The sequence below is a fragment of the Lipophrys pholis genome, assembly GCF_963383615.2.
Source record: "Lipophrys pholis genome assembly, chromosome: 2".
Classification (NCBI taxonomy): domain Eukaryota; kingdom Metazoa; phylum Chordata; class Actinopteri; order Blenniiformes; family Blenniidae; genus Lipophrys; species Lipophrys pholis.
Genome location: NC_137636.1, coordinates 6,388,794 through 6,416,367, shown reverse-complemented (window position 1 = coordinate 6,416,367; position 27,574 = coordinate 6,388,794). Strand labels below are relative to the sequence as shown.

Here is a 27,574-nt window from a genome sequence, read left to right as displayed (position 1 = left end):
GAGAAGAAACACAGCAGTTAATCAAAGACAGGCAAAAAGAAAGAGGAGTCTGATACTTTTTTCTTCTTCTTCTTTAAATTGTACCATTTCGTTGATACAATCATTAACAATGTCAGATGCCACATGTCATCAAGCTGACTCTTCAAACTTATAACTGAATAACACAACAGACACAATAGTGGACGTGAATAGAGCCTTTCCCTGTTAGGTAATGGTCAAATACTTTAGTACTGATCTTTCAACCACCACAATATTCTAACAGTGATTGCTCAATACTAATGTAACAGAATTAGGGCTGTAATACGATAAGAAGGAAGTGGAATATAGGAAGGAGCCTATTAGATTGTAGAATTTTCTTCCCCGATAACTGATTTAAAATACTTCTTTAAGCAAAAGAGGTCTCTGATTTCGAGCCGTTGGAGCAGTGTTGCAATGACTGCTCCACCTCAAAGGGCTATTCTTATGGTTAACAAGGGCACCTTTGCCTGGACCCTGCAAACTCCTTGGGGAGCTGACACAAATACAGAGCCCAGTGCAACAGAGAAATGCCGATAAATCACACAAAAGCAGTGACTGCTTGAAGCAGTGCTGAAGACTACTGCGTTGGTATTCACTCCATCTTTCTTCCAGTCTGCTTAAACTCTTTTTGAATTATTTAACACTCTCAGGAGAAGCTTGTTTGCACTTCTGAAGGTCCATCCCACTGTTTTGCGGTTGCACTGCTTGTTAGAAATGGGGGTCAAACACAATTAGCCTTGGAAAAAGCCAGAGATGAGAACAAGACCTTGAGTTTGGCAGATTGTAATCTCAAGGAAAGCAGAGTTTTAAAGAAAACATCCCTGTGTAGTGTCACATCAAGCCCTGTTTGGCTCAAATGAAAGGATCCGACTAGCTCTTCCAACAGAGAGATTGAATACTGCAAGATTACATTTTGAAGACACATTCAGATCAACTTAAAACAGCGAGAGCAAAAGCTGCTTCATTGAAACAGGGCGGCTGCAGCAATACAGATGAGGTGCTGAAGCACAAGTCTCTATCAAAAAAAAAGAAAAAAGAGGATAGACTATAGTTGCCCCACATGGCTTTCCATTTAATGGCTTCCTGTAAGATCCAAAATGGTAACTTTAAATTCTTCATTTAACATACTAAGCTCTTAACAACCAGGCTCCATCTTATCTTTGAGAGAGCTGTACCATATCATTTGGGAAAAACACCTCACTGTCAGACTGTTGCTTAATGGAAGTTTTTCACGTCTCCCAGAGTGAAATGGAAGGCAGAGCTTTCAGTCATCACTTTCTGCTCATGTAGAACCAGTTCAGGAGGTCAGAATAGTCTTTATGTTTAAGCCCAGGCTTCAAGTGGCCCAATCTGATAAAAGTCAATCGAGGCTCAGGTCACCGAAGACAGTTTTCCAATTTTGCTGTAATCGGCTTTAAACTTTTTCAATGTACTGAATGTCTCTCTTCTCATCACTTTTTTAATTTATTTTTTAAACCACCCTTGCATCTCACCCTCTACATTTCCCTTATTCTCCTATTGCCTTCTTCCCCTCTATGCATCTATGCAGATATTACTGGCTGTGAAGCTGTACGTATGTGATCTGCAGGTCCTACTCTCATTCATCTAAAACATGTTGAATCGTGAGTTGTTTATTCATTTCTGTCCTGTTGTTGTCACTCCTTGCTATTCCCTAACCCCCGCCGGTTGGAGCAGATGTCACCCCCTCTGAGGCTGCCGTTTGCTGCCGGGTTCTTCTTGTTAAAAAAATTGTTTTTTGCACTTTCTATTTTAGCATATTCTTGCTCAGATTGATGGATTGTTCCTCTATATTTTAGAAAAATGTAAAGTGCTGTGAAATGATGACATTGTAATTAGCATGTGACTGAATTGTGGGAGATTCAAAAAAAAAAAAAAAGACATAGTGGACCTTCAGGCAAAAAGACCTGGCTCAACTTTGGTGCGACACAATAAAGAAATCATAGGCTCAATTTCACATTCCTGATACATCACTTCACACAATCAGCGAGTTTATCTCATGATCAACAGAACAGAGGACAAAATCTGTTCTCTCAACATTACAGAGATATATAAAATCAAGTAGGGTAATACAACCCAATAAGGACTCACACAGCCATCACACAATACTTCAATGGATGTATGACAAAGTTATTTGCAGCTTTATCCTTGACTTTAACCCATGAATTCATTAAGATCATTAACAATTTGAGATGTTATTTTCAAAATTTCATAAATATGTCCAACATTTTTTTTTTTTTGTAAGTCTGGTGGATATATCAGTGTTCCTTGGAGGTTAAATAAATGCCAGTTCCATTTAGCTATTAACTACAAAGCATTGTTCTGACTTGTGAAAATCCTCTTCGAAATGTATTTAGCCATTGAAATGAACAGAAACGTACTGAGTATTAAATGAAAATTGTAAGATCTGCCTTGGGCCAGTTTTTAAGCGGTGTGTGATATTTAATGTGATGACTGTATAAGAGAGGTGTTGATACATTTTAATTTGGTGGTTTGTGTGGGTGCTGTATATTCTGACTGTCATTAGTTCCCACCTGAAATTCAGTACTTGTGTGGCCGATTTGATTGACGTTGGGCAGAGAGCCTCCGTAGTACTGCGCCCGCGACTGAGACAACCGGAGCTGTTGGATCTTCTGAAACTGCACCTGTCAATCAGGACAAAGGATAAAGGTTATGGATTTGCAGTCCTTGTGTATAGAGAGGACAGTTTTACTATGTATGGTTGTATGAAAATGTATGAAATTATAGATGTATTCGGCACAAACAAGAACTTTGTTTTCAAATACTATTCTGAAATTGAACCGAGGGAAAAAAAAAAAAAAGTGATTAGTCAGATCAAAGAGAAGAAATGTTTGCAAATTTCACGCTCAGAGGGCACCAAGAACACATTCTTGGAAAAGGCAGCCTGGTATCCAAAAAAGCAATGTGTCAACAGATACAAAGATTCTGAAAACAGTGGGCAGTCTGTTCTGCAAAGGTAAGATTTATCAAGCCAGTCCTTCAATGTGATCAAGAAAAGTCACTGGTGCAACTTTAAATCTCCAAAAACAGAACTTATGACACTTGTAACTAGCAAACAAGATAATTTGTGTGTGACAAGCAAACAAGGGGTAATGTGGTGATTCATAATTCAGATGGCAGTGTATAATTATACTCTTTTGCCAGTAACTTTTGCAAAAACAACTTGTATCTCCAGCTGATCAGAAGCTTTGGCCGGTATACAGAAGCCAAATTAATTTGCAACAGTTACAGCAACAAAATAACAGTTCCTTACACTATATGAACCAAAAACATGTAGGCTCAAGCCTGAACATGAAAAACATCACACTTATAAATGAATTTGCAATACTAATAAATATGTTGCTTTGATTTTTGGGAAAAGAATGCTCATTAAACACCCAATACTAGATCCAACCTCGACAATGTGATATGCTCTTTGAATCTTCAGATGCTGCATGGACCCGAAACACAAGTTGAATAATTAAGATACACGTCGGCCTGAAAAGATCCATTTAGTTTTTCATCAAATTCTATTTTTTCTCCACCAAATACAGTTTTTTTTTTAAATCATTATTATTTCTTTGGCCATTCAGCAGTTCTGCACTTTTTTTTTTTTACATAGTAGAAAAACCACAGCCTGTATGTTTTGATAGTACTACACCCCCTCCCCAGACACAATCTTGTTGATGAACTGACAAGGTAAATATAAAGATATGAGACTTGATTACTAGACAACATGCTTAAACAAATTTGGACTGGGGTGACGCCAACCACCACTGTGTTGTGGGGTGCAGTTAATCTGGCCTGATTTGGCTTTTGCAAGGTCCTTCCTTGTTGAAGGTTCCCTGGTTATTCCCGCTGAGAGAGTATTTTACACCACAATCCACTACATATAGAAAAGCTTCATAGATATAAAACATCGATGCAATATTTGCAAATATCGCTTTTACGTGTGAATGCTGCTTTTATGTCGTAACTCCATGATTCAGTCCTTGTTTTCTGTAAGCAGAAGCCGTTACAAATGACCCTGATGCCTTGAACAAAGCAACATCTGTGCACACTTTCATTTCAATGAGGATAGATATAAATATAGACATAAAATATTCCAGCGTTTGAACGTTGGTGATGCTGTTGCATAACATCCAGCATGCATACTTCAGTCATTTATCATTCACAAAGATGCAACCACCCTGCAGCAACGTCAAAGTAGCCTGGATGCCGCTGGAGTCCATTTGTGCATTAGGGAACAATGTACACTTCTTCCGAGTCCCTTCAGGGTTTAAATTAGGTCCTCCAGTTGTCGGTATAAACATTAAAGCAGCTACTTCTAATTCCAGATGTTTGCTGGCAGTGTGTCCTCTGCCCAGGCCTGATTCAGCCTCACTGACTGGGCTTTTCTGTCTCACCGAGGTCAGCGCCAGTTCATACCTTATGGCCAACTTTATTCAGTGCCGCCTCAAAACCACATCCTCTTTGACTGGCCATGCAGGAATCTCCCACTCATAGAAGGAGCACATTGTGAATCAATGCTACGGAAATAATGTGAAAAAAAAGGTCTTTATGTCATTCCAAGACAAACTATTTTCATTGCTTTGAGTGGTTACTGTATCATGTTTTAGATGGGGGGGGGGGGGGGGGGGGGGGGGGGCAAAGAAATAAAGCTACTCCAATAAAGCATGTGTGTAAAATGCAAATACAAAAAAAAAAGAAAAAAAAGAAAACCTGTCTTTTTATGTTTGTGATGGATATATGGCACAAGTTCCAGCTCCCACAATAATAAATGAAGGTGGTATAAAAGATGGATGGATATTGATTCCAGAAACAATTGCCACACACTCATTTTATTAAAGTGACTTTTTGAACAATTGCACACCGTGCAGACAACTTAGGCCATGTTTACATGTACCCGGTTATTTAAAAAAACGGTGATATTTCGATGTATTTGGGACTTGGATTTACACATAAACGCAACTAAGAGACACCACAAAGGATGATTCCCGAAAACTCCGGCCACAGTGAAGATTTAGATAAACTCAGTTTGCATCTAAAGGGGAGTAGACAATTCCTGACATTGTGTTTTTTCCAGGATTCTGATTGGCCATCATGGCTTCATGCTTCTCGTTACACTGCCCCCTACAGGTTTGGCTGCTCATAGTAGCTCTGAACCCGGTGTATATGCGGGTAGTGTCAATGAAGCTTTTTTGTAAACGTAGAGGAGGAAATATCTGTTTTTGCAAAAACCCAGGTACGTGTAGATGTGGTCTTACGGGTAAAAAAATATATAAATATATTTGAAGCGGTGACTGCTTATTCCACTGTACTTGTTTTGAGGTCTTTCACGATTTATGAAGCCAATGAAAGAGTGCCGTCATTATGGAAACGTGATTAGTCAATTCGTCAAATAGGTAACAACATGCCATAACATACTCTGATCCAGGCTTATTTCATAAGCTGATTCTGTGCTTTTTTGCATTCTAATGTTTGGTCGGGTGCCAAAATGCACTTGCACTATTTTGAATCATTTTGCATTTTGAAATATTCCAAATGTTAATATAATGAACACAGACTTGATGTGAATATGAAAAATAATGATGTGCCATAAAAAGAGGGGGGTGGGGGGTTAAGACAAACCGATATATAGACTTATGACTTATAAATGTGTATGACTGGTGTGGTGCATAACTCTACACAGATATATCACGACAATCAAGTCTGTACAGCTGAAGATCTGAAGAGAAAAAGGATGAAAGCATCACCTGAGTCAAATGTGAGAGCAATGACTGATGATAGGACCGAAAAGCAGCCTCTGGAGCTCACCCCTCCCTTCCCTTCTACCTCCTCCAAGACCAAGATGCAATAATGCCAGAATCACGTTATTTATCTACAGATCTCTATTTCATTCTTCTTCATATATTTGTCATGTTTTCATTCTTCTTCTTAGTCGTTTTGTTTTTTGTTCATAATTTTCTGTTCGGATAATGTCAACAGCACTCAGGATGCAATGTGCATATGCTGGGAAATTTACAAATCTGATTAAAAGGATCTCAGAATGCAGCTCTGCTGACTTTGTATATTAGGGACAGCACAAGCAGAGCAACCTCGGAAATGTTCTACAAATGTGAAGGCAAATTAAAATGCATTTTGCTCTCGAATGCATTGAAAACAACGTTGTTGGTTTTTTTTTTAAAAAAAAGTGTATTTCTGTAAACTCCTACACTCTTAGTAGCAAAGTCTGTCACATCATCCAATCTTCCACTGTTTTGACAGCTTAATATCTGTATCTGAGCCATGTCCTGTTACACATTACATAAGAGATCGTTACCACAGATGAATGACTGCAAGAAGAGAAACAAGAAGTACAGGTTGAGCACCACAAATCTCCTGCCAGACAGACATGGATGCGCCAAACTTTGGAACACGCGTCCAAGTTACAGCAGTTAAAAAAAATAAAAAAATAAAAGACCACTTGTTAACAATGACGAGAAAATGAAGTGCTTTTACCCTTGAAACGGTGAGGTCTGTCATCAACTGTTCAAAGGCCCGCGTCTCCTCTGCCTGCTTCTGGTTGTGCAGCGCGATCTTCTCGCTGAACTTCCTGGGGTTGGAGCCACCGGTGCCCGGGGAGCCGGACATTGTGCGGGCCGCAGTTTTCTAACAAACTTCGGCTACTTGCAATTGCAACAAAGAGGTGGGGGTGAAAACAGCACTGGAAGTCTACCTCCCAGAGTCTCTCAGCAACCACGGTTGCAAACCCATCAAGAGTTTTCAACACCACATTATCGGTGCAGTGAACTCGGACGGCTGCAGTGACGGAGCTGAGCTCGAAGCTAACGCGGCTAAGCTACACGAAAGCTCCCGTTGATTAGAAAAAAAAAAAAAAAAAAAGTTGCTCTCCTACCGAACAAGCGAGAGGGCAAAACAAATCTGGACTTGGTTAACTGCGCTCGCAGGTTAACTTTGTACACTTTCGTGGTTGACGGCGTGGCGTCTACAACGAGTTAGAGGCGCGATGTAACTTCATATTGACACATTTCCAGCGGACCACTTGTTTGAATCCAGCGTTGACATAATAACGTTAGCCGTCGCTGCTAACGTGACGTTAGCCGACTCGGCTAAGCTGCTGTCAGATCCATGTCAACAACCTTCTGAACACTTTCTCGGCTCCCCGACGCTCGTGCCCCGTCACCATCCAACACGCCCGTGTTCAAAGCGACTCCTGCCGAAATATGTGTCGCTGTCGTCTGGGAAAGTTGTTAGCATAGGTTAGCTCGATGTGGCTAACGGAGCTCACCAACAGTTGGGCAAAAGGTTTTCTTTCTCCCCCCCCCCCCCCCTCTCTCCTTCACTTCTGCTCGGTAATCGGAGTTTCAACAAGTGTCCGCCGCCCCTGCGTGGACTCCACTGGATCTCCACAAAATGTTAGCGGCTCACAAGCAGCCTCCGGGTGTTCATTCAGTGATTTCCACGACTGAGTGAAGTTGTTATTTGGATGACAGCGCGTCGGGAGTCCTGCGTTAATCCAGGGACAAGCAGCGGAGGGGAGATCTCAGGCAAACTCCACGGAGATAAACAAACTGCGGGTTTATTTTCTTCTTCTTCTTCCCCACAGCCGGAACAACAGCCTTTGGAGAAAAATGCGCGTCACGCTTGTTCAGTTAGCCTGCCTTCGGTTGTCGGGAGCTCGGAGGAGCAACTCGGATCCGCGGGGTTGTTATCATCCAAATGCGAGAAAAACATTACCTCGTTAAACGCGGAACAGTTCCGCCCGGTGGCCAGCAGGGCGGCGACAAAATATCACATTAACCAGGGATTACTCCCAAATACTCTCACTATTTTTGACAAACAATTATGATATTAATTATAATAATTTCCAAAAGATAATTGAAAAATAAACTTGTTCCCTAAAGAAACATTTCCATTTTCCTCCCACCACCCAAATGCAGCCATAAAAAATTAAATTTAATAATTTTTTTTAAACAGTTTTAGAACAAGGTAGTAGTTACTTCAAATGACAGAAGAACCCACATCACTCTTCTTGTGATGCATCCAGTATTCCATCTCTAGGTTCCGTCTACATTTCACTAATATTTCCAGTATTTTATGTTTTAATTACTTTATGATTTGTACCATCTCATACAATGTGTTAAAATTACTTATTTTTCATAAATCCATTTTTTTTACAATTTTCATTATTTCATTCAGTATTTTTCTGCATCATTGTTCTCATGTTCACTATTTTCAGATGTAGGCATCCTACGTAAAGTGTTCTGTACTTGAGGTAATTCATTAATAAATTTTTGCTCGAAAAAATGTTTCAATGACACTTGGACCAGCAAAAAAAAATAAATTGTATTAAAATAAATGTATAGTGTTATGATTCTGGGATTCTTGCAGAGAACAGGATGAAAGTGAAAGTATAAGAGCAAAACAAAATATAACACAGCATCTCCGCACACTGTGGTTTGTTGCTATGTTTAATAGTTTCAGTCTACGGTTCCCTTCGCAGGACTATTGGAGAATAGGTTATTTTGAAGTCAAGAATGCTTACACTTTTCAAGTGCAACAGTTTCCAATTTCAAACTCCAGACAGACTTATCTTCCTAACTTTTGAGAAGATCTCAATAGTTTGAATATTACTGTACTCACATTTTACACAACCTGTCATTTCCAAAATAACAAATTGTGTTACTCAAAAGATACAAACCCATCTATGGCTCCACTTTACATTTGATTGGCCTGAGACATGGCAGAGTTGCATGCAGTGGAAGACAAATCAAGAGAATTTCCTTCATTATTTTTTTTTTTTAGGAGAGACGATATTTCTAGTAAAAATATTTAATATTTGTCATGCCAGCATTGCCCTGGTTTTGTGAAACATTTCAATATGGCTTGCACTTTTTATAGTTTAATTTTTAAACACCTTACACTTTGTTGGTGACCTTAATCTATGGCCAATTACATAAATATGTTGTCAACTTTTTACATGGCGTAATGAAACATCTGAAAAGTACTGTGACTACTCAACTGTTCCCTTGATTTGGACGGGGATACCCTTAAATTAAACAAGAATTCTACACTTCAAACACACCTAAGTTGTTTTATTCTAAATCAAATGTGTAAAGAGTTGAAATACAGAAACATGTACATATCAATGTTCAAATGTTTAATGATCTGACTTAATGAACTGGTCCTGTTTCATAAAAAATCTTTATATCTCCTTTCTAGAGCTAAAAACATGTAATAATGTTTCAGAATGGAAATGCAGTAAAGGAGCCATGTGATTCTCTGGAGTCTCACGCTGCCTGACAGATATAGGACAGACTAGGAAACGGGCACTTTGTTGGTAGTTTTAATAACAGGTATTGTACATTTTACTGACTGTGAAGGAAATCATCAATTCAAATGAAGTGCTTGCCTTGGATTTTGGCAGCTCTACATGACAGAGTAAATAAATTCAATAAGTGTGCATGGAATCTCAATTTTAGGCTTATTGAAATAAATCAAGCCACTTCAATGCACTGACAAGGAGGTTAGAGTGACATCTACTGGAAAAACTAGTTACTGTAATAATGCACAACCTCAAGTACACTTGTTTGATCCCGCTTATGTTTTGCAAACATTTGCTGCAGTCTGACAACATATAAAATATACATTTTTCTGAAGTATTTTCAACAAGAAGAATTTCTAAATCTCATCGTTCCACATAACTTCCAAATTCTACCCGGCCTCAAAAATTAACAAATATGTTGTGATTACTTGATTGTTTTTGGAAAGCCACAATAAATCTGCACTTTATTTACACAACAGAAACACCCCACAGAGACTAACAATAATAAAACATTTCCAGTAAGTCCTCTGTTGAAAACCAATAAATGAACATATTTGCCCAGCTTTGTGGAAAATCCATTCTAACATGACGATTAAATACCTACGAAACTTTATTCCATGACAAAACAGATTCAAGTTGGGCAAATTGAATCTGATATACTCACACATCAAATTAGGTTCTTCAAAAGTGATGAACAGCTCAATATGAGCGCTGCTTTTTGCTGTGCAATGCTTCTCTGACACCGTTTTCTGTCATGCTTAAACAAATTTTAATGTTTGCTTGGCCAGGTCAGATCAAGACAATGACAAAAACATTTTAAATACATGGTTTTCAAAATTGGGAAGGAAAAAAAAACATGGCAAAGAAGGGGTGTAATCACTTCTCTTCCTCATTGAAATATTTGTTTGTTATTTTTACAAATTGCATGAGATAAAGTCAAACTTTGGACTAGCCAAACGCTAAAATGCCAGCATATTGATTGAAACAAAGACGGCAAACAGGCTTCCGCCAATCACTTGAGCAAATCAACTAAACAGCTACGAAAGACATAGATCTCCATCTTTACATAAAACATATAATTTTAATTAATCAAAGCCCATGCACAAGATATTCATAATATTTAAAAAGCAAAAAAAAATAAAAAATACATTACTTAAACCTTCGACCTAGCTGCAGTTTACAGAACAATAAGACAGTTAAAAAAAAACTTGCACAATGCATCAAGAATAAAGCACATATGGTGATGGTTTGCATAGGCACATTGAAGTGCAGTAGGGAATGTGAAGGAGATGGGATGGGTCAGGCTTTTAAAGCAACCCTACAATGGGGGTTTTGTGGTTTTAATTCAGTGTCTGTGGTCCTTTTTGCTTTGTTGATTTTGTCTATTTCCCATAGAATTTCTTGTTGAGCAGGAAAATGAGCAGGTTGACATTGACGGTGGCTTTGTCGAAGATCCTCATCACCGCCACACCTTCATACTGCAGCTGGAGGAGATCCTGAGAGACAAACAAAAACAAAAAAAAAAAGCTTAATCAAAAACTGAGCAGCTTTACGGGAGAACTACTTCAACATGTATAAGAAAGAGAAATCACACCTGATATTCTAACGGTAATGTCTCCAAGTGCACACCCATGAATTTGGCCTTCACATCAAAAACTCCAACAGACTCTGATGGGGAAATCTCAAAAATAACATTCTTGAACCTGTGAAGACAAAAGCGGAAAAGGGAAGAATGAAAGAGGAGAAACAACCAGCAGATCAGTTCAGGTTGTGCTTAAACTTGGAAAGTTTTGTTTTCTGCAAATAACTCATTTATTTTTCAGCTGCTTTTATTCAAAGCAACATATCGGAGGAGTCACACAAGTAAACCTGATGTCAGAGGAGAACAGCCTGAGTAAAGTAGTGTTCACCTTGTTGAGCAGTTAGCTGGACAACATCAAAGCTGAAGAGAGTGCATAGAAAAGTTAGCACTCTAGTAAAAGTCATTAAGCACTTAAACTGGTATTTCAATACTGAATCTAAACAGGTAATATGATAAACATCTGTAAAAAGGTACATCAATGTTGTATAAACATAGCTTCAACAACAATGCTCTGTGCTACAATGAATGCAACACGAGGATCCATCCTTAAGACGTTTTTGAAACGTCTAAGTTCACTTCACTTCACACCTGTGCATCTTGGGTGACTCTACCATGAGCATATTGCGCTCAAAGACTTAGTTCTGTAGGTCTGCAAACCACGCATGACAGCGCCCACGACCCTATGAGGGGGGTGGAGGACGTTGCAACACAATGAATGTTGGATAATTGTTGTGCAATTTTAAAAATTTTCCAACAGCCTGAAAAATGTGCGAAAACAGCGTCGGGAATTCCTATAGATTGAACGGCAAATACAATAAATGGCACTTTTAAAGTCCGTCACTTCGCGAGTTTGGTCTGTGCTGCATTCACACTCCAATCGGACTTTAACTGAACTGCACCAGACTTCATTTCCAAAAGTAACAAGACCCAGTGTTCACACTTCCACAAATAAACTGCAGCAACTAATGCAGCAAACCCATTGGGTGTTTGTTTTAACGGGACAAGTGTGAACACATCATGGCAGAGGCTGAACCAGAGTCTGATCTGACATAGTGGCTGACTGTGCACAAAGGCAATATACAGAGTGCATCATCTATTTTCATTGAGTGCACCGATGTTGATGAAAGAAAGAGAGTCTTTTGTCTCTTCTTATAAATAATAATAAATATAGACTCATCAGGCTTCACAGATATTTATAGCCGTTTGCACTGCTGGTGGAACTAAACAGGTGAACCTACACAGGGGTAGAAAAGCTTTTACTGTCGGAGTGAGCTGAATGATGATGATGAAGAGTTGGAATTGAGGGGGGCTGTTAAAAGTGAGTGCAGAAAATTAGCATTTGATGCAGGCACCTCTGAGCCTGTGGAGGGATATGTGGTTCGCGTGAGTCGTTTCCTACAGGTCGAAGACCAGTCATGCGGCGATGTCTGAATCATCTGCAGAGTTGTGCGTACGCGGGGACTTGCCACATTTGGGTATGTACTAATAACAAATCTGTCTTAAGAACTGCACAATAAGTTGGGGGAAAAACCCTAAACCAGATTACTTTTAAATAACAAGGAATCAATCGAACGCAGCAAACAAAAGGAAAAGAGTCAAAGGTGAAATGATATTCAGGACATTTGATTGAGATTATTGTGTAGCATGAAGTTATAAATAAATATATATATATATATGTTCAGTTTTGTTACAGCAGCGTGTAGAGACTGTAGACATATAAAGTGTTCAGAGAGTTTGTGCCTCAAAAAGACTCATCAGAATATCAATTCTGCATCTATGCTGGAGAACATGAATCTTTAATCGATATTCGGTGCCCGACAGACGCAAACTATGAAGCTTGGTTCTGCCTCAAAGAAAATATAACCGCTTCTGATCGAATGCAGAACTCACTGATTGGGCTGCAGATCGTCTATGGAGATAAGCACACCCTTTTCATGGAGGCGAGAGGCTGTGTATTTCTGCGAAACTTGTTTACTCTTCTTGGCCTTGTTGTCGCCGGGTTTCTTCGACAATCTGTGGAGAGAAAGACGAGAATAGAGGAATTTTGCTTCTGGTCGTCTTGACCGCAGCATTCAGCATTTCATGTAAAAATATTTCTGCTTTAGCCTTTACTGAAAACTGCATTCATTATATAGTAGGACATTTATAAGAGGGAAAAAAAAAACATGCTTTGTATTGAGAAGAACAGCAACTTGTTCATTATGCTTTGAATAACTTGGCCTTCATGGTAAAGTATATAAGGTTGCTGCATTGACTTGAAGTTGTTTTGCTGGTATATGATCCAACAGTAAAGAAACACTTCACTCCATCTGAAGAGGAGGAGGATCTCTACTCTGGAGATTTAACTCCTGGACCTGCAGTGTGGGTTTTCTTTCTAACCAGGCAGCAGCCGCCCTCGATAAGTTTTGTCATTTTAGGAGTAAAGAAAATGCTTTGAGACCCCGAGATCTTGATATGAACCACTGCCAGTAAAATGGGCTTTTGGCAGCAGTTCAGATGTGAATGTTGTGAACAACTGCAAAGAAGAACAATACATTTTCTAATATTTTCAAATCAGTTGCGGAGCACATTTGCAAGTCTGGGAAAAACAGAAGAAAAAAAAAAAAGTCCAGTCTTGGTCCTGCAGGATGACAATCCCTAATGATTGTGTCATCACCAAACTCTGCAGAAAGCCTGATAATCCTGTTAATGAGACATTCATTATGACGAGGAGTGTTAAAGCTGGGGCACGGCAAAAACCTGCAGGACTGCAAAAAGTTCAGACATCCATGATGTAGCTCATTAATCTGGAGTTTCAATACAATGCTTGCACTCCTTAACTTAATTGTGATAATGGTTATAGAAGGATACTCACTTGGCCTTTCTGTTGAGGCCCTCCATGCAGGACTTGATATACCGATTGTAATATTCCGACTGCTCGCTGTAAAACTTGGCCTTCGAGTTCAGGGCAGTGTTGGTCTGCTGAAGTCTCACCAGCTCGGCTTTCCTGCGCTGCCGATACCGTCTCTGGTTTCTGATGTCCTGTGGCAATACAGACAGAGGAGAATGTACTTCCACATACACACTAGATCTCATCCGTTTCTTTATTATCATTTCCTTTTTTTACCTTGGAAATGTCATTGATGAGGTCCTGATAGCGGTTCTCTGGGTGAACCTTTCCCAGCTCTGCCAGCCGCTGCAGGTTGCTCTTGATCTTGTCTTTCTTGCCCTGCAGAGTCAGGCTGTCGTCCACCACTGGTTTGACCTGCTTCATCTTTTCTGGGGTTTTAGCGTCCCTGATGGCCCTCCGCTGCATGGCACGCTGGTACTCTGCTTCCTGAACACAACCGCAGACAATAGATTTAAATCAGAGGACCATGTGCTGTTAAAACATGTGTCTATCAGGTGATTGAAGTACAGTATTGTGAACAAATTTATTTATACAATTTTGTGTCGTGCAATTATTGCAGGCGTTCCCTGTGTGGCAGAGTGTGCTTCTTTGATGTTTACATGTAATTTCACACAGTGGAAGTGTGATCTACTTTTTCCACGTTAACGGGTGACTGGTTTGTGACGGGCTCATGACTTGATGAGAGTACCCCCTTATAGATGCCATCGTATTTGTAGCTTGGGAACCATGAAGAAGTTGTTTGTGGAGTTTTATACATGTGAAAAATACCATGTAGTTCTTGAGTCTCCTGTAAACAAGAACCGTTCTGATCACTAAAAACTCGTTATTGTCTCGTTTTATGTGTTTTAGAAAACACAAGAAAACAAGTGTGTGTGTGTGTGTGTGTGGCTGGGGGGACGACTGGAAAGACCATGCTCACCAATGCTATAGATTTAAAAAAAAAAATTTGAGGGGGGATGAAAAAATGTAAGTGTTACTGCAATATTATGTGAATTAATTCAAAAGGGAATTCATGTATGTTAAATAACAATAAAAAGTAAATAAATAGAGTTATGATTGAGGTGAGTAAATTGTTAAAATTTCATTCTTGGCCATAAACTTATTCATCGAAAAAATATTAACATAATAAAAACCATTCAATCTAAATTATTCATTAATATTTTTTTTACAAAATATTTCAATTATCTTAGTATTAAAAATGTTCAATCTAATATATTTATAAAAAAAAATTCACCAAATTATTTCAATTATCTTAATGGACAAACTATAATAAATATGTTTGTGATTCACACAAAGGACAGCAGCAATCTGCATCTGTATTTTGTGGTATTACTTAAAAATTGTCCCATTTCCTAAAAACTCAGCAGTTCTTGTTGGAAAGAGGACGTTGCCTAAGAGGCGGTGAGTGCAATTCAGAGTGCAGGCCGTCGCCCACAAAACAGTTCTCTTTTGTCTTGACTTGTGTTTAATAAGCGAGTTCCTGTTTTTTTTTTTTTTTTGCCACAAGGCAATCCAGTAGTTTTCCACTCAGATCAAATATGCAGTGTCGGCATTAAGAAAGGCTGCTGAGCTTCTCGTGGGATTCTGGATTGTTTACAGTAATTACAGCTACTTATGATTGATGTTCTGTTTTGTATTACAATAACTTTACAATATCTGTAGTTCACGCTTCATATCTGACCTGTTCTGTGTTGGCTGATGAATCCAGGATCTCAGTCAGAGTCTCTCCGGGCTGGAACCGAATCACATCCACAATGAGCCTCTTGGTGCTGGAGAAACAAAAAGACCCATGAAATATAAGAAACCTCAGTCAGTTCCGAAGTGAACACGCTACCCAATCGTGCTGGGCCTGAATCTGAACGTGTGAACTCACTTGAGAAGAAGTGTTTTGGCATCCATTTCAGCATTGGCCTCACCAGGGACATCAAACTTGTTTGTGAGTGTGAGTGAGACTTCGGTCTTCCCCATCAGCTCTTTGTTAGGGTCGTCAGCAGGAAGAGGATTTTCGCCTGAGTGAGATCAAGCAACAAGATGAAACTGGACTATTTTAGGTGACGGAACGTTTTCTTCTTGTCCCGGGTAAAATATGAAAATCAGTAAACAAAATGTGGGGTGGTGATTAGAGCTACAGTGTGTAGAACAAGATAACGCTTCCTAAAGTAACCAGATTAATCTTCAGACTGGAGACTTTGGGTAACAGCATGTTAGGACTGTAAGATTAGCCCTTCAAAGACAAAATATAAAAGAAAAGTAATTGATGACTACTTTTTGATTTCATAAGCACCTGGCTTGCTTTTAAAGCTCATCGTGTTGTTCATGTTAGTTTCATTGGACTTGCACTGACGACACCGCCAACTCCCCCTGTTCCAATGCACTCACCAATGAGGGACTCCACGGTGGGAACCTCACCCAGGTCCTCCAGCAGCTCGTGGATGGGGTCATTGTGCTCGGGGGCAATGGCATCCTGATGGTCCAGCAGCAGCTGACGAGACAGAAGTACACATCAGGAGATTCAGATTGGAGCAGACAAAAGTCTCTCAAAAAATCACTTGTTTGCGCTGGGGTCTGATGTTGAACGGTACGTCTCCCCAGTTAACTCATGAATCCTGAAATATCTTATAGGCTGCAAGCTTTATGACCATAAGAGCCGTTTTCTGGATTTTCCACCAAATAAAACTTGTAAGTTTTAAAATAAGTAAAAAAAAAGACAAGAAAGAATGCTTTTACATACCAAAACTAGGGTTGCATTTATGGAGTGACATAGGTACAATTTAGATATATTTTATTATGTTTTTAGTTTTTGTAGCCATTTTTAGACCCTTTTTCTCTTCTTTTTTTTTCATGGATTTCCCACTTTAGCCATCTATAGTTGTTTACAGCCCCTGTGTGCTTCCAAATGTTAGAGCAGTTTGGACTATAAGAGATTGCTTTTTACTTCCTCCCCTTTTCTTCATTTTGTTAAATTTCTTTTCTATTTTCTTTTTTCCTTTTCCATTCTTCTGGAACACTTGGCCGCCACAAGTCAGTTATTCCTGTGGAAACTTCTGGAGGTACCGAGGTCCAAACGGAAACTCAGAGGGGACAGAGCTTCTTCTGTTGCTGCCCCTCTGTTGTGGAGCGAGCTACCACTGCTCGTCAGGACAATCCCCTTCACTGTCCACTTTTAAAACCAATCTGAAGACCACATTTTATTCCCTAGCTTTTAATCATGTTTGAGACTCTGCATCTGCTTGTATTGTTGCAATCTTATTGTTTGTCTTCCTGTATTTATTGTTTTATCGCTTATTGTTATTATAAGGTGTAAAGCACTTTGGCTTCTGCCAGTTATTTTAAAGTGCTCAATAAATAAAGCTGACTTGACTTATAGTTTTTCTGTTGTTTTTTCCTCACTTTTCTCTTTCTTTTTGTGAAATAAAAAGTTGTACTAGCAATGTTTATCATTTTAGTTATTTTTTATTAAAAATTCTAGTTTTTTTGTTGTTAAATTTTTTGCGAATCCATCTGTTCTGGCCGTTTTACCTTATTCAGCTATTTTCAGTCTTGAAATGAGACCAGTTTTGAAAACCAGTGTGTTATGCAAAAAATAAATAAATATATAAATATAATAAAAAAATGTTTATTAGCTTCAGGGAGCCGCTACAGAGGCGCGGAAGAGCCACAGGTTGCTAAACCCTGCTATGGACCAAGCTACTATTCATCATTGTCAGTATTACGACCAATACAATTAAACCACTGTCAAACCCAAGAATCCAGTTACAAACATCTGTAGTTTGCTTCTTGACCGACGACTTTACGGCTGATCCTATTTCAATGAGCTTTACAAATCTGAAACCACATAGACGATTTTATTTTGTTTTTCAAAACAGCTCAAATGTGCCAAATGACTAGAACCCTTTCTATTTTGGTGACTTCCGAGGATTTAAACAATGATGTGTTAACTGGTTGACACCCCAAAGTCTCCATGGATATATTTAAGACACACTCTGTCTTAAAATACTGTTGCCACCACCTTTCTCCGTCAAACACGTTACAGGTACGTATGCTTCAAGTTTTGATGAATCTTGTAATTCTAGTTTGATTCATTCAGAAACTCTTCACCCACCTTCAACCTCTGCTATGGATAGTAAAGCTTGCAACACCATTTGGATAACCAAATACCTAATTGAATTATGTTGCTTTTCCTTTGAGCTATTAATTCATAAAGGCGGGGGATGTTATGGGCTTCAGCCGTGTGGCAGTATGAATCAAGGAGCGTTTTCTTTGTATCTCTCAACAAATGCCATTCCCTGACTCACCTCAGTCTTCACTGAAATGTGTTTCTAACTAATTTTACGTTTGGTACCTGTCGTGAGATTTCAGATTCAAAGTATATCTAAAAAAAAAAATAAATAAATAAGAACAAAGACTGAATCTCACTGTGTGAGTGTTGATCATCTCTCCAATTGAGATGTAGATGACAGGTTTGGTGACTGTGACCAAGTCGGAGTACTGATCCACGTTGAACTTATCTTCCAGTGAAGGAACGTCGCATGCTGCCAGGAAAAAGCGTCTGATGGAGCGAAAACAATGAAATGAGTCAAGAAAAAGAGCTTTAAAGAAAAACATGAGACAAAATGACAAAGCTAATGACTGCTACAATAAAATTATTGTCAAACATAATAAAAAAAAAAAAAAAAAAAAGGTCAATCACATCACATCTGCATCAATTGAACATTTCAGACCTGAACTTTTGGTAGGAGGCGCTGAGATATTCATTGATGGGGTTGAGGTGGGCGTTGTCTCCCAGAAACATCTTGTTGGAGGCGGCGTGTTGCAGCATCTTGGCGATGGAGCCCAGGTTTCGCCGCTGCTCGGTGGTCAGCTGGCCGCCAGCGGACACGTCGATGATGTCGAAGGCATCAGGCGCCACGATGGCCGGGTTCATATAGCGATAATACAAAAGGTTCCCAATAATCTGAAAGAGCCAAAGTAAAGAACTCACATAATTAAACCACAAGTTCTGAATACTTTCTGAGCTTTTCTGAGGAGGAATCCTGACCAAGAGAGATTTGCTGGTCTTAAATGAACAACTGTGACACCTGCACTTAAATAGTCAAATTGTTGTCTGTTATAAGAGGATCATTTCAGAAAACAACTGCAACTTCACGGATGAAAAAAGTGTGTGACTGGTCGTGTTCAAAGCACCTCACTAAAGTCAGTTAAACTTGACGTTAAAAAGAGAAACCCAAAAAGCAATAAAACCTATGATTAAGTGGTGGAATGAATTACAAATGTGATCAGGAAACAAAGGTAGAGATTGAAACTTCATGTGCAGGTGAAGAGACAGTGAGCAAAGCAACATTAACACCATTAATCAAAATAAATTGTAGACACCTTACACACTGGGTTGAGAATCCGCTGAAGTTCCAGTAATGTTGTTAAATGTATTTAAAACATGGGACAACTTAACCTTGCTAAGTTTTGATAAAGACATATCGTCTTTTTCAGGACTGTTGTCCTTGTGTGTATGTTTCCTTTATAAGATGGTTTGGATTAAATCACAACAGAAATGATTCACATGCCCTCCGGAAATGAGGAAGAAAATTGCCAAGTGCCTGAAAACAGCTTGAGAAGAGGAGAGCCAGAAGAGTGGCGAGGCTCACCTTGATGTCAGCAGACAGAGAGAAGGAGGAGACCCGTAACTCGGAAAGAGAGGCTGGAACTGATTGGCGAGATGGAAAGAGAAGAGCAAAAGCAGAGGAAAAGGAAAGATATGTGTGACCAACGGTGAGGGCAGAAGCAAGAAGAAGATGGTAAGAAACTGTTGAATGAGGAGGATCAAGGAGGAGACGCGACGCACGTCAAGCACTTGTTCTCTTCACTCAGTTTTGACAGTCAAAATTTGAAGGCAAGCTGTATATTACTATAGAGAAAGAGGTTTTCTCAGGATTTTGTGTGATTTGATTTGGTAAATTTTAATGAGCCAAAAATCTCAAGCCCAACACATCAAACAAAACCAAATAGATTCTGCTAAAGCTACGTATTCTTTGTGATTGGGGTGAATCGATTCGTTAACAACGAGAGGAATCACAGGGTATCTGGCATCAAGCCGACAAATCACAAACCTTGAGCAGCTCATCCTCAGTGGCATCAGGAAACTTCTCGTGAAGCGTATCCTTGAGCACCTTGGAGATGAACCTCATCCCGTATCTGACACAGAAAAACAGAGACACAGTGAGGCGACGACGACGGGGCTGGGAGGGAAGAAACGGGAGCCGATTTCAGACTGCGCAAGTCCAACGTACGGTATTTTATCCACCGACACGATGATGGCAGAGAGAAATTTGTCGGTGATCGTCTTCATGTTCTTGATGGAGGCCTCCAGTCTCGTCCTCACCTCCTCGTGAGCCATCGCCTGCTCGGGAGTCACGTCGTACGGCAGCTTGCTGTTTACAAGAAAACAAAGTTTGCAGGTTTGTTAAAAAGGTTGCAGCAGGTCCATCCCGGTCTATCAAAAAAATAACACAAAGGGACACACAATCAGTGCTGAATGCTCTATATCCAGAGACGCCAATTAACCGAGCAAGCATGTCTTGTAGAGAGAGAGTAAGCCAGAGTAAAAACAATGTGTTTAAGTACACAAACCTATTGTTTTGATCTGATTTTACATTTTAATATTAGAATGTTTACATGTGTTTCTCCCTTGTCTCCCTTCCCAATCAAATTGTGGCACAGTGTGAGTGTAATAAGTATTAGTGATCGAATTTATCCTTTTGGGTTGAATAATTTTAATTACAGTTCAAACGTCTGAAATGTTTTTGTTCCCCCGGTGCATTTTCTTTGGTCCTATTTTGCCTTTGGAGATAAATGTTCAACCGTAGAGAGGAAAAGTAGAAATCGCAAGATTAAAATCAAAATAAAGTTTTTCCACACTTTTTCTTTATGTTTGACATTCAAAAATAAGAATTCTACATTTATTTAGCAGACAGTCTCCTAAAATGCAACCACAGTTCCTGTCAAACATGATAAAATCTAAAAAAATAAATGTTTTTAAAACATATTGTGCGGTCAGGATTTAATCGTTATAAATTAAGTATTTATGGCCAGTCATTGCTGTTGGGATGTGCTGCATGATTAGTTTGACTAAACACCAGGTAGACCAGGTGTAACACTTGTAACACCCTTGATCCCAGTGGGCCAAAGTCCACAGTGACACGCCTGAGAGTAATGAGTGTGTGACCAACAGGCTTCCAGCAGACCGTCATAATGCCACATTCATTAGACCCGGGTATGTTGTAGCATTAATACATGTAAAATATGCTGGACCAGGAGTGCCCTACAATCAGTGTTGGAGAACGAAGCCATACACCCCGTCACAGCCCAGCTACAGCCTCATCACAGGCTTACCTTGCCTCTCCGGTCTGCGTCTCCATCTGGTTCACCCAGCTCTTGTAGATGTCCACCGGATCCGTCTTGATGTTTAGCGTTTTGTCGTCCATGATCTCCTTGACGACTGGTGCCAGGATCTGCCGCAGCGCGTTCTGTCCCCGCGCACCTCGGTGGAAACTCACCACCATCTTGATTACTGTGGGATTTCCTGTGACAACCTCCTTCATCTGGTCCACTTTCGACCTGCAGACAGCCATCGGGAGGGGTGGGGGGGTTAGGCTTTATCAGAGCAGCAGTCAAAGCGTTTTTACGTGTGATTTGTTTTTGCAGGGACTCTCACTTGATTTCCTCCTGCAGCGCGGTTTTAAAGAGCTTCAGCAGCAGGTACTCCTCCCTCTGGTTTGAGGCGTAGTTGTACAGAGTGAAGATGACGGAGTCCATGAACTTTGTGGATTTATTCTGAGGCATCTGGAAGATCAGCTTGGCGAGATATGTGGGGTTTGTCTAATGAGAAGAAACACATTGTGTTAAAGATGCATTTGGGCCTCAAAACCTTTTCACATTAATAACTTGTACTGAGGTACTTGATGTGGCATAAAACATTAAAGGCTGATTCTGATTCAATGAGCTCATTATAAATCAATTCTTTCATATGTGACAGCTGCAGAGCACAGAGCTCACTGTTCACATTAGCAATATCCAAAGCTTTCCAATAAAGATCAGCTGTATAACTTAACTCCTGTTTACTCGAGGTATATCACCAGACTATCCATGAACTTAGTCCTATTCTTTGTCATTAATTAGTAACTCTGTTTCTATCAAGTGCTAACCATTAAATTATAGAGCCTCTTACTCCAGCGAACAAAAAACCTTATTGTATGATACTGTAACTTCAGTTGAATATAATGAGTAAATCAGACAGACTGAATGAGATAGTGAGTAGTTAATTTCACGTGGTGTGAATAACACAGTGATAACTATAACTGTTGATCTGTAAAAAATATAATTCACTGATTAGCTTCAGTACCACACCTTTAACTCTATAATAAAAATAGACAATAGATTCCGTTCGCAAAAGACAGAAACTGGGATCTAGAAATAGTTTAAACCACTTTTAAGCAAAAGTTTATTTGTATTTGCTTTAACTGATAAAGTAACCCCACTATGTTTTAAATGATTAAACTAGTAACCGTAATAAATTACTAATTGATAACTTGCACAGCACTGTTTATACCCTCCTGAATAAAACATTCTGAGTAAAGCTATAACAAAGAGTCATCGTTATGTTGTTACCTGTAACAGGTAAAATAAGTACTGGTAGGCTTCCAGTTTGAGCCTCTTCTCCTTGCTGAGAGCCTTCAGGCCGCCGCGCTGCTTGTTCATCATCATCATGTCGGACAGCTGGCCCTTGTTCTTCTTGGTCAGCTTCTTGCTGTGAGACACCACCTCCTGCAGCGTGATCTTGTTCTTCACCAGCAGGCCGATCTTGATGTCCATCAGGTTCAGGTCGTTCTCCAGCTGCTGGTTGGAGCGGATGTTGGTCACCACCTCTTCGCGGAGGCGCATCAGTTCCAACTCCTCCTGGAAGTCCTGATCGCTGTGGTCCAGCAGGTGGACGAACTTCCTCACCACTGCCATGGGAGGGTCGTCGGCATTGACTGTGAAAACATTAGAGGAGTTATAGCTGCACTGAAATCAGGGAATGACATTTTGGTCATACTTCAGGTCCTACTCACTCAGCGTCTTGTAGTCATCCCTGGCCTTGTTGGCTCTAATGAAAGCCTGAATCTTCACCACGTCGTTGATCTGTGATAAAAAACCAGCCATGACCAAATGATCAATAGTCCTCATTACACACAACACCACAGGAACCGACAGAGAAATCAACCTAACATGTCAAATGGAGACGTCTGTCCCGGAGGGGCAGGTGTAAATGTCAACGTCTGCGTGGAGGCAAACTCACGTCCAAGCAACTTGATTAAAGCTTTCATTAAGTAGCAAGCAATTTGTTGACTTTTCAAACCAATCATTAAGACAGGAAATGTACAATGCCGGTTGTCAGTTAATTGAAATTGTCCAAAATTGAATCAATGGCTAATTTGTTTTGATACTCACATGATCTTTAAAGTACTTCAGACGATCCCTGTACTTCTTTCGGGCTTGATGCATCCGAACCATGGCCTGGATCTGAGGAAGACGGACACAAATCAAAAGACGCCTCCAGTAAACTGCCGTAACTTGGCTTCATATGTAAAGGGGGAAAAAAACATTATTTTAAAGAGAATAAACATTCTAAGGTTTTTTTACAGGGTACTAAACATAACTTTATCATAAGTCAATCCCAGCTGGGCCACATTGTAATATGTTCCAAGTGGATTGGTTTTTTGTTTGTTTGTTTTTTTTAATCTTACGTCAATTTAAACAAATTATAACTTTGAAATTATTTTTGAATTATTATGATTTGATTTTCCAAAAGTCCAGGTCTAAAAAAAGGAATTAAATTTCCAACTTGTAGGATATAAAATGTGCTCTTCCTCATTTTATGAGAGGAAAATGCTGCAAATTTTGTACTCAAAACCAACTTTTTGTAGTTACCTTTCTCAATAGAATCAAACTATACAGGACTGTGTTTTCATTGTGTTTTTACACTTTTTCATATTGAACATACTCTATTTATTTTTACTCCGTTTTCATGCACTGCTGTATGAAAGCAAAGTTTTTTCTAAACAAAAAGCTTGCTTAGAAAACAACCCATCCAATGTTGATTCTGATGACAAACCAGGTTATGAATTGAAAATGGAGCAAATAAAGTTTATTTAATGAGAAATTATTATCAAGATTAGAATATTGGATTTTCCCCACTGATTGTAAAACACGGCTCCACAGTGTCACTGTATTCAATCAAGTCAAGAAATCAATCATATCTATGTTTAATAACCGAATTAATGCTTTTTTTCTCTAAATCTATCTCAACCTAGATACTGCCTTGTATCTAGGGTGTGTGAGGCATTGACCGTTTTCAGAATCTGCACAACAGGAACTGCACAGTCATCCTCTGTCATGGCCGGCTCCTACAATGCTGCACTAATCTATCTGATAAGATATGCCTGATAAATCTACCTTGACAGCCTCATCAGAGTGGTCTTTAAGATACTGCTTGCGGTCCTTGAACTTCTTCCTCTGCTTGTAGCCTTTCCAGTGGGCCTGATGGGGGGGAAAAAAAATGTATGAAAAAAGACAATAAACTTCAAACATTGGCTGATGTTTTTGTTTCAACGTGGATTTGTATGATTGATGAAAGCATGACTATCTCACTTGTATGCTTCTGACAGCTGGATCTTGAGACTGCAGGAAGTCCATCCGCTCCTTTAGGCCTTTCCTCACCATGTAGCCACGGCAACGGGCTTGGAGCTTGGTGATCAGCGCTTCGTTAGCCAACCACAGCTGTTCTCGATTGTAGGCTGTGGTTACCCCGGAAACCACGCCCTGACAGGGATTGATTGATCGATATCAATTTTCAAAATGTAATTAACACACAGCAAATCAGGAAAGCATTCAATCTTCAAAGTATAGTGGTTAATGACCATAATCATCATTCTTACACAGAAACATATGACACATTAAACAATGAGTGAAAATTCCACCTTTTACCATTATTCTATTATTTATGTTTAGAATGTATACTTAGTTATTTCAGTATATTATCAAATGTCTGAGAAAACAGAGACGATGCAATCTTTTTTCTATTTTTACACACAGGTAGTTAATCGTATGCAGATAATGAGATAAAGGAAGTAGAAAAAGCTGGAGATGCTCCTACCTGGATGTCCTCTTTGTTGAGCTGCGTGTTGTTTTCCACAAAGTTCTCCGGCTCCACCCAGGTGCCGTCCTTGGTATTAAGGTTGTAGTAGTAGTCGTGTCCTCCCTTCACCCAGTGTTTCACCCACTCGCTGCCGTTATCGCCTGAGCAAGCAGGGTGACAGTAAGTGACATGAAAGTCCAGCTTCTTTCAGTTAATAGGAACATTTTAAGAACAATTTCTTGGTGGGTAGTAACTCATAAGTATTCCATGGAAGAAAAGAAAAAGAAAGTATCACCATACATTTACCTACTTATTAAACTAATTGTACATTTATCTCTTGGTTTGTGCCAAAATATATATTTAAATGAATATAAAAATCTGGGCATGTTCAAATAGAATTGAGTTAAAATAGGTTGCTCATTGAAACCTTGTCAATAAAACGTGATCTTAATGGTGTTAAATAGCATATTTGTCAAAGCTGCTTTTAACCATTATATTGCAGGTAGCAGGAACAGTCCTCCGGTGGATCTGAGACAGGTAGATAATAACATTTCAACATATAAATAAATAATATATTTGAAGTAATATATTAAAGGCTGTAGGATTCATTTTGCATTTAGCCTGAACTGCAAAACATTATGTTTCCATGCACGGTGCGTTCAGGCTCTGCGTGTTAAAATATTTGGCTAATCAGATGTTGCACCATTGCCCGGAATTGTGAGGACAACTGATCAGAATTCTCTTCATTTTTTAAAAAATGTATCGATCAAAAATCAAGTAAAAATGAAGTTTAAAAAGAAAAAAGAAAGAAATGCCCAGTTAGTTAAAACTGGGTCTAAAAAGAGAAAGAGCGCTGTAATTTGGAAGCACATAGATAAATGCTTGTTTATTTATCTCAGGTCAAGATTTATTAATTAAAAGTGCCCAAACATTCTGTTTTTGCTTGTTCGTATTTCTCTCCTCACCATCTTTCTTCTTCTCATCTTTAATCTTGGACATGTTGTCCTGGTACGTCTGTGAACACTCGGAGGTGACGCCGTACAGTCCTGCTCCAGGATTACGCATAGCGGCCAGACTCTGAGCTGCATCCCCGGTGTCCACTGCCTCGTTGATACCCTGGATGGACTGCGAGACTGCAAATACAAATATCAGCTTCAGACTCCTATGACAAATGTGTGGATGCAATTCAGAAAATACGTGACATAAATGTCTGTAAACTTACACAATAAAGCCTCTTTGGTGTCTTGGTTCGCCTTTAAAACGGCATCTTGGATCTCATCCAGCCACAGCACAGCAGAGAGGTCCTGTGTCTCCTAGAGAGACAGAAAAATAAAAGTGTGTTGAGAATCGAAAACAAAAACAAACAATGACATGCAGGCACTCTGATAGATTTATACCACAAACCCTGTGAAGGGAAATTAGGGCACGAACACTAAATACTAAAGACAAAAGAGCATGGAAACCCAAAACATTATATATTTAGAAACAAGACATTACTTTGCAATTTATGTGATGATTGAAATTGGCTCAGCAAATTAATGCTGGAGACTTTGTATTCCCCTTAAAGTTGAAATGCTAAAGACAAACAAACTGTGTCTACAATGCCTTGTACCTGAATGATGCTTTATTAAAGTGTTGAGGGGTGAATAGTAAATGTATCAAAGTAAAAGTAAAAAAAAAAAAAAAAAAAAAAGATTGATAGGACTGACTCATTAATCATATCACAAATAACCACAAACTTGGCAACAAAAATATACCAAAATTACACCAACAGTGGTTGTTATTTGTTATACATTAGACTGTGTCAGAGGCCCAGAAGTTAAGAGTGCCAAACTTGTGCCTGAAAGGTCGGATATTAAATCACGCACTTCTAATCCCCATCAGGAAGGGCAGAAAGGTGTAAAACTAAATCATCAATCATGTGATCCACCGAGGCGACCCCAGAAGTGGGCAGACAAAAGACAATCCCATTGGTTTTCATTATGATCTTCGTATAGCACCATTGCCCTGCATGCTTAATATAATCTTATTCCCACCTAACTACGATAATTGCTTCATCACCAACATTTTTTTAAAGACACACCATTCATTACAACCAGGTGTACTGAAGCCGCTCTTTCTTCATGATCAAGATTAAAACAACCAACCAACCAACTCTCTTATCTGCAATGATGCAGCATAGCATCCAGGTGGCGCCCTCTGCCTCTGCACAACCTGTGAAGCAGCTACTTGTTGCTTCTGCTGCTGGTCTCTAGAGTCTGGTAAAACAGGCAGCTCATTTCCCGCCCCTTCATGCTGTGCTTAGGGGTGAAGGAAGGGAGGCGTGCACATGTGCATGTAGGTGTGTGTGTGTGTGTGTGTGTGTGTGTGTGTGTGTGTGTGTGTGTGTGTGTGTGTGTGTGTGTGTGTGTGTGTGTGTGTGTGTGTGTGTGTGTGTGTGTGTGTGTGTGTGTGTGTGTGTGTGTGTGTGTGTGAGAAAGAAGTGGGCGGGTAAAAACTGACACTCGATCTTGACAAGTTGTTATGCAAGAGGAGGGCAAGCTGGTCTGAAATCTGCAGCTGCATACA

The 27,574-nt window shown here is 39.5% G+C and overlaps 2 protein-coding genes across 2 annotated transcripts in view; both read right to left on the bottom strand.

The window, feature by feature from the left end:
- crtc3 (CREB regulated transcription coactivator 3) overlaps positions 1 to 6,727 on the bottom strand; it is a 38,630-nt gene extending 31,903 nt beyond the window's left edge. The window contains exons 1-2 of the mRNA XM_080458580.1: positions 6,538 to 6,727; positions 2,571 to 2,681 (exon numbers count right to left, since the gene is read on the bottom strand). Coding sequence (XP_080314706.1) covers positions 2,571 to 2,681; positions 6,538 to 6,669 — 243 coding nt within the window. The 5' untranslated portion in view covers positions 6,670 to 6,727. The remainder of the gene's footprint in view (positions 1 to 2,570; positions 2,682 to 6,537) is intronic.
- Positions 6,728 to 9,121: 2,394 nt separating this feature from the next.
- Positions 9,122 to 27,574, bottom strand: part of iqgap1 (IQ motif containing GTPase activating protein 1) — a 53,720-nt gene continuing 35,267 nt past the window's right edge. The window contains exons 16-37 of the mRNA XM_080493207.1: positions 26,229 to 26,319; positions 25,972 to 26,139; positions 25,025 to 25,167; positions 24,520 to 24,690; positions 24,325 to 24,408; positions 23,320 to 23,391; positions 22,941 to 23,010; positions 22,498 to 22,862; positions 21,545 to 21,708; positions 21,223 to 21,447; positions 20,121 to 20,261; positions 19,941 to 20,025; positions 18,558 to 18,790; positions 18,253 to 18,385; positions 16,216 to 16,318; positions 15,710 to 15,845; positions 15,518 to 15,605; positions 14,053 to 14,262; positions 13,801 to 13,967; positions 12,837 to 12,959; positions 10,959 to 11,067; positions 9,122 to 10,860 (exon numbers count right to left, since the gene is read on the bottom strand). Of these exons, the coding sequence (XP_080349333.1) occupies positions 10,747 to 10,860; positions 10,959 to 11,067; positions 12,837 to 12,959; positions 13,801 to 13,967; positions 14,053 to 14,262; positions 15,518 to 15,605; positions 15,710 to 15,845; positions 16,216 to 16,318; positions 18,253 to 18,385; positions 18,558 to 18,790; positions 19,941 to 20,025; positions 20,121 to 20,261; positions 21,223 to 21,447; positions 21,545 to 21,708; positions 22,498 to 22,862; positions 22,941 to 23,010; positions 23,320 to 23,391; positions 24,325 to 24,408; positions 24,520 to 24,690; positions 25,025 to 25,167; positions 25,972 to 26,139; positions 26,229 to 26,319 (3,195 nt within the window). The 3' untranslated portion in view covers positions 9,122 to 10,746. The remainder of the gene's footprint in view (positions 10,861 to 10,958; positions 11,068 to 12,836; positions 12,960 to 13,800; positions 13,968 to 14,052; positions 14,263 to 15,517; positions 15,606 to 15,709; positions 15,846 to 16,215; positions 16,319 to 18,252; positions 18,386 to 18,557; positions 18,791 to 19,940; positions 20,026 to 20,120; positions 20,262 to 21,222; positions 21,448 to 21,544; positions 21,709 to 22,497; positions 22,863 to 22,940; positions 23,011 to 23,319; positions 23,392 to 24,324; positions 24,409 to 24,519; positions 24,691 to 25,024; positions 25,168 to 25,971; positions 26,140 to 26,228; positions 26,320 to 27,574) is intronic.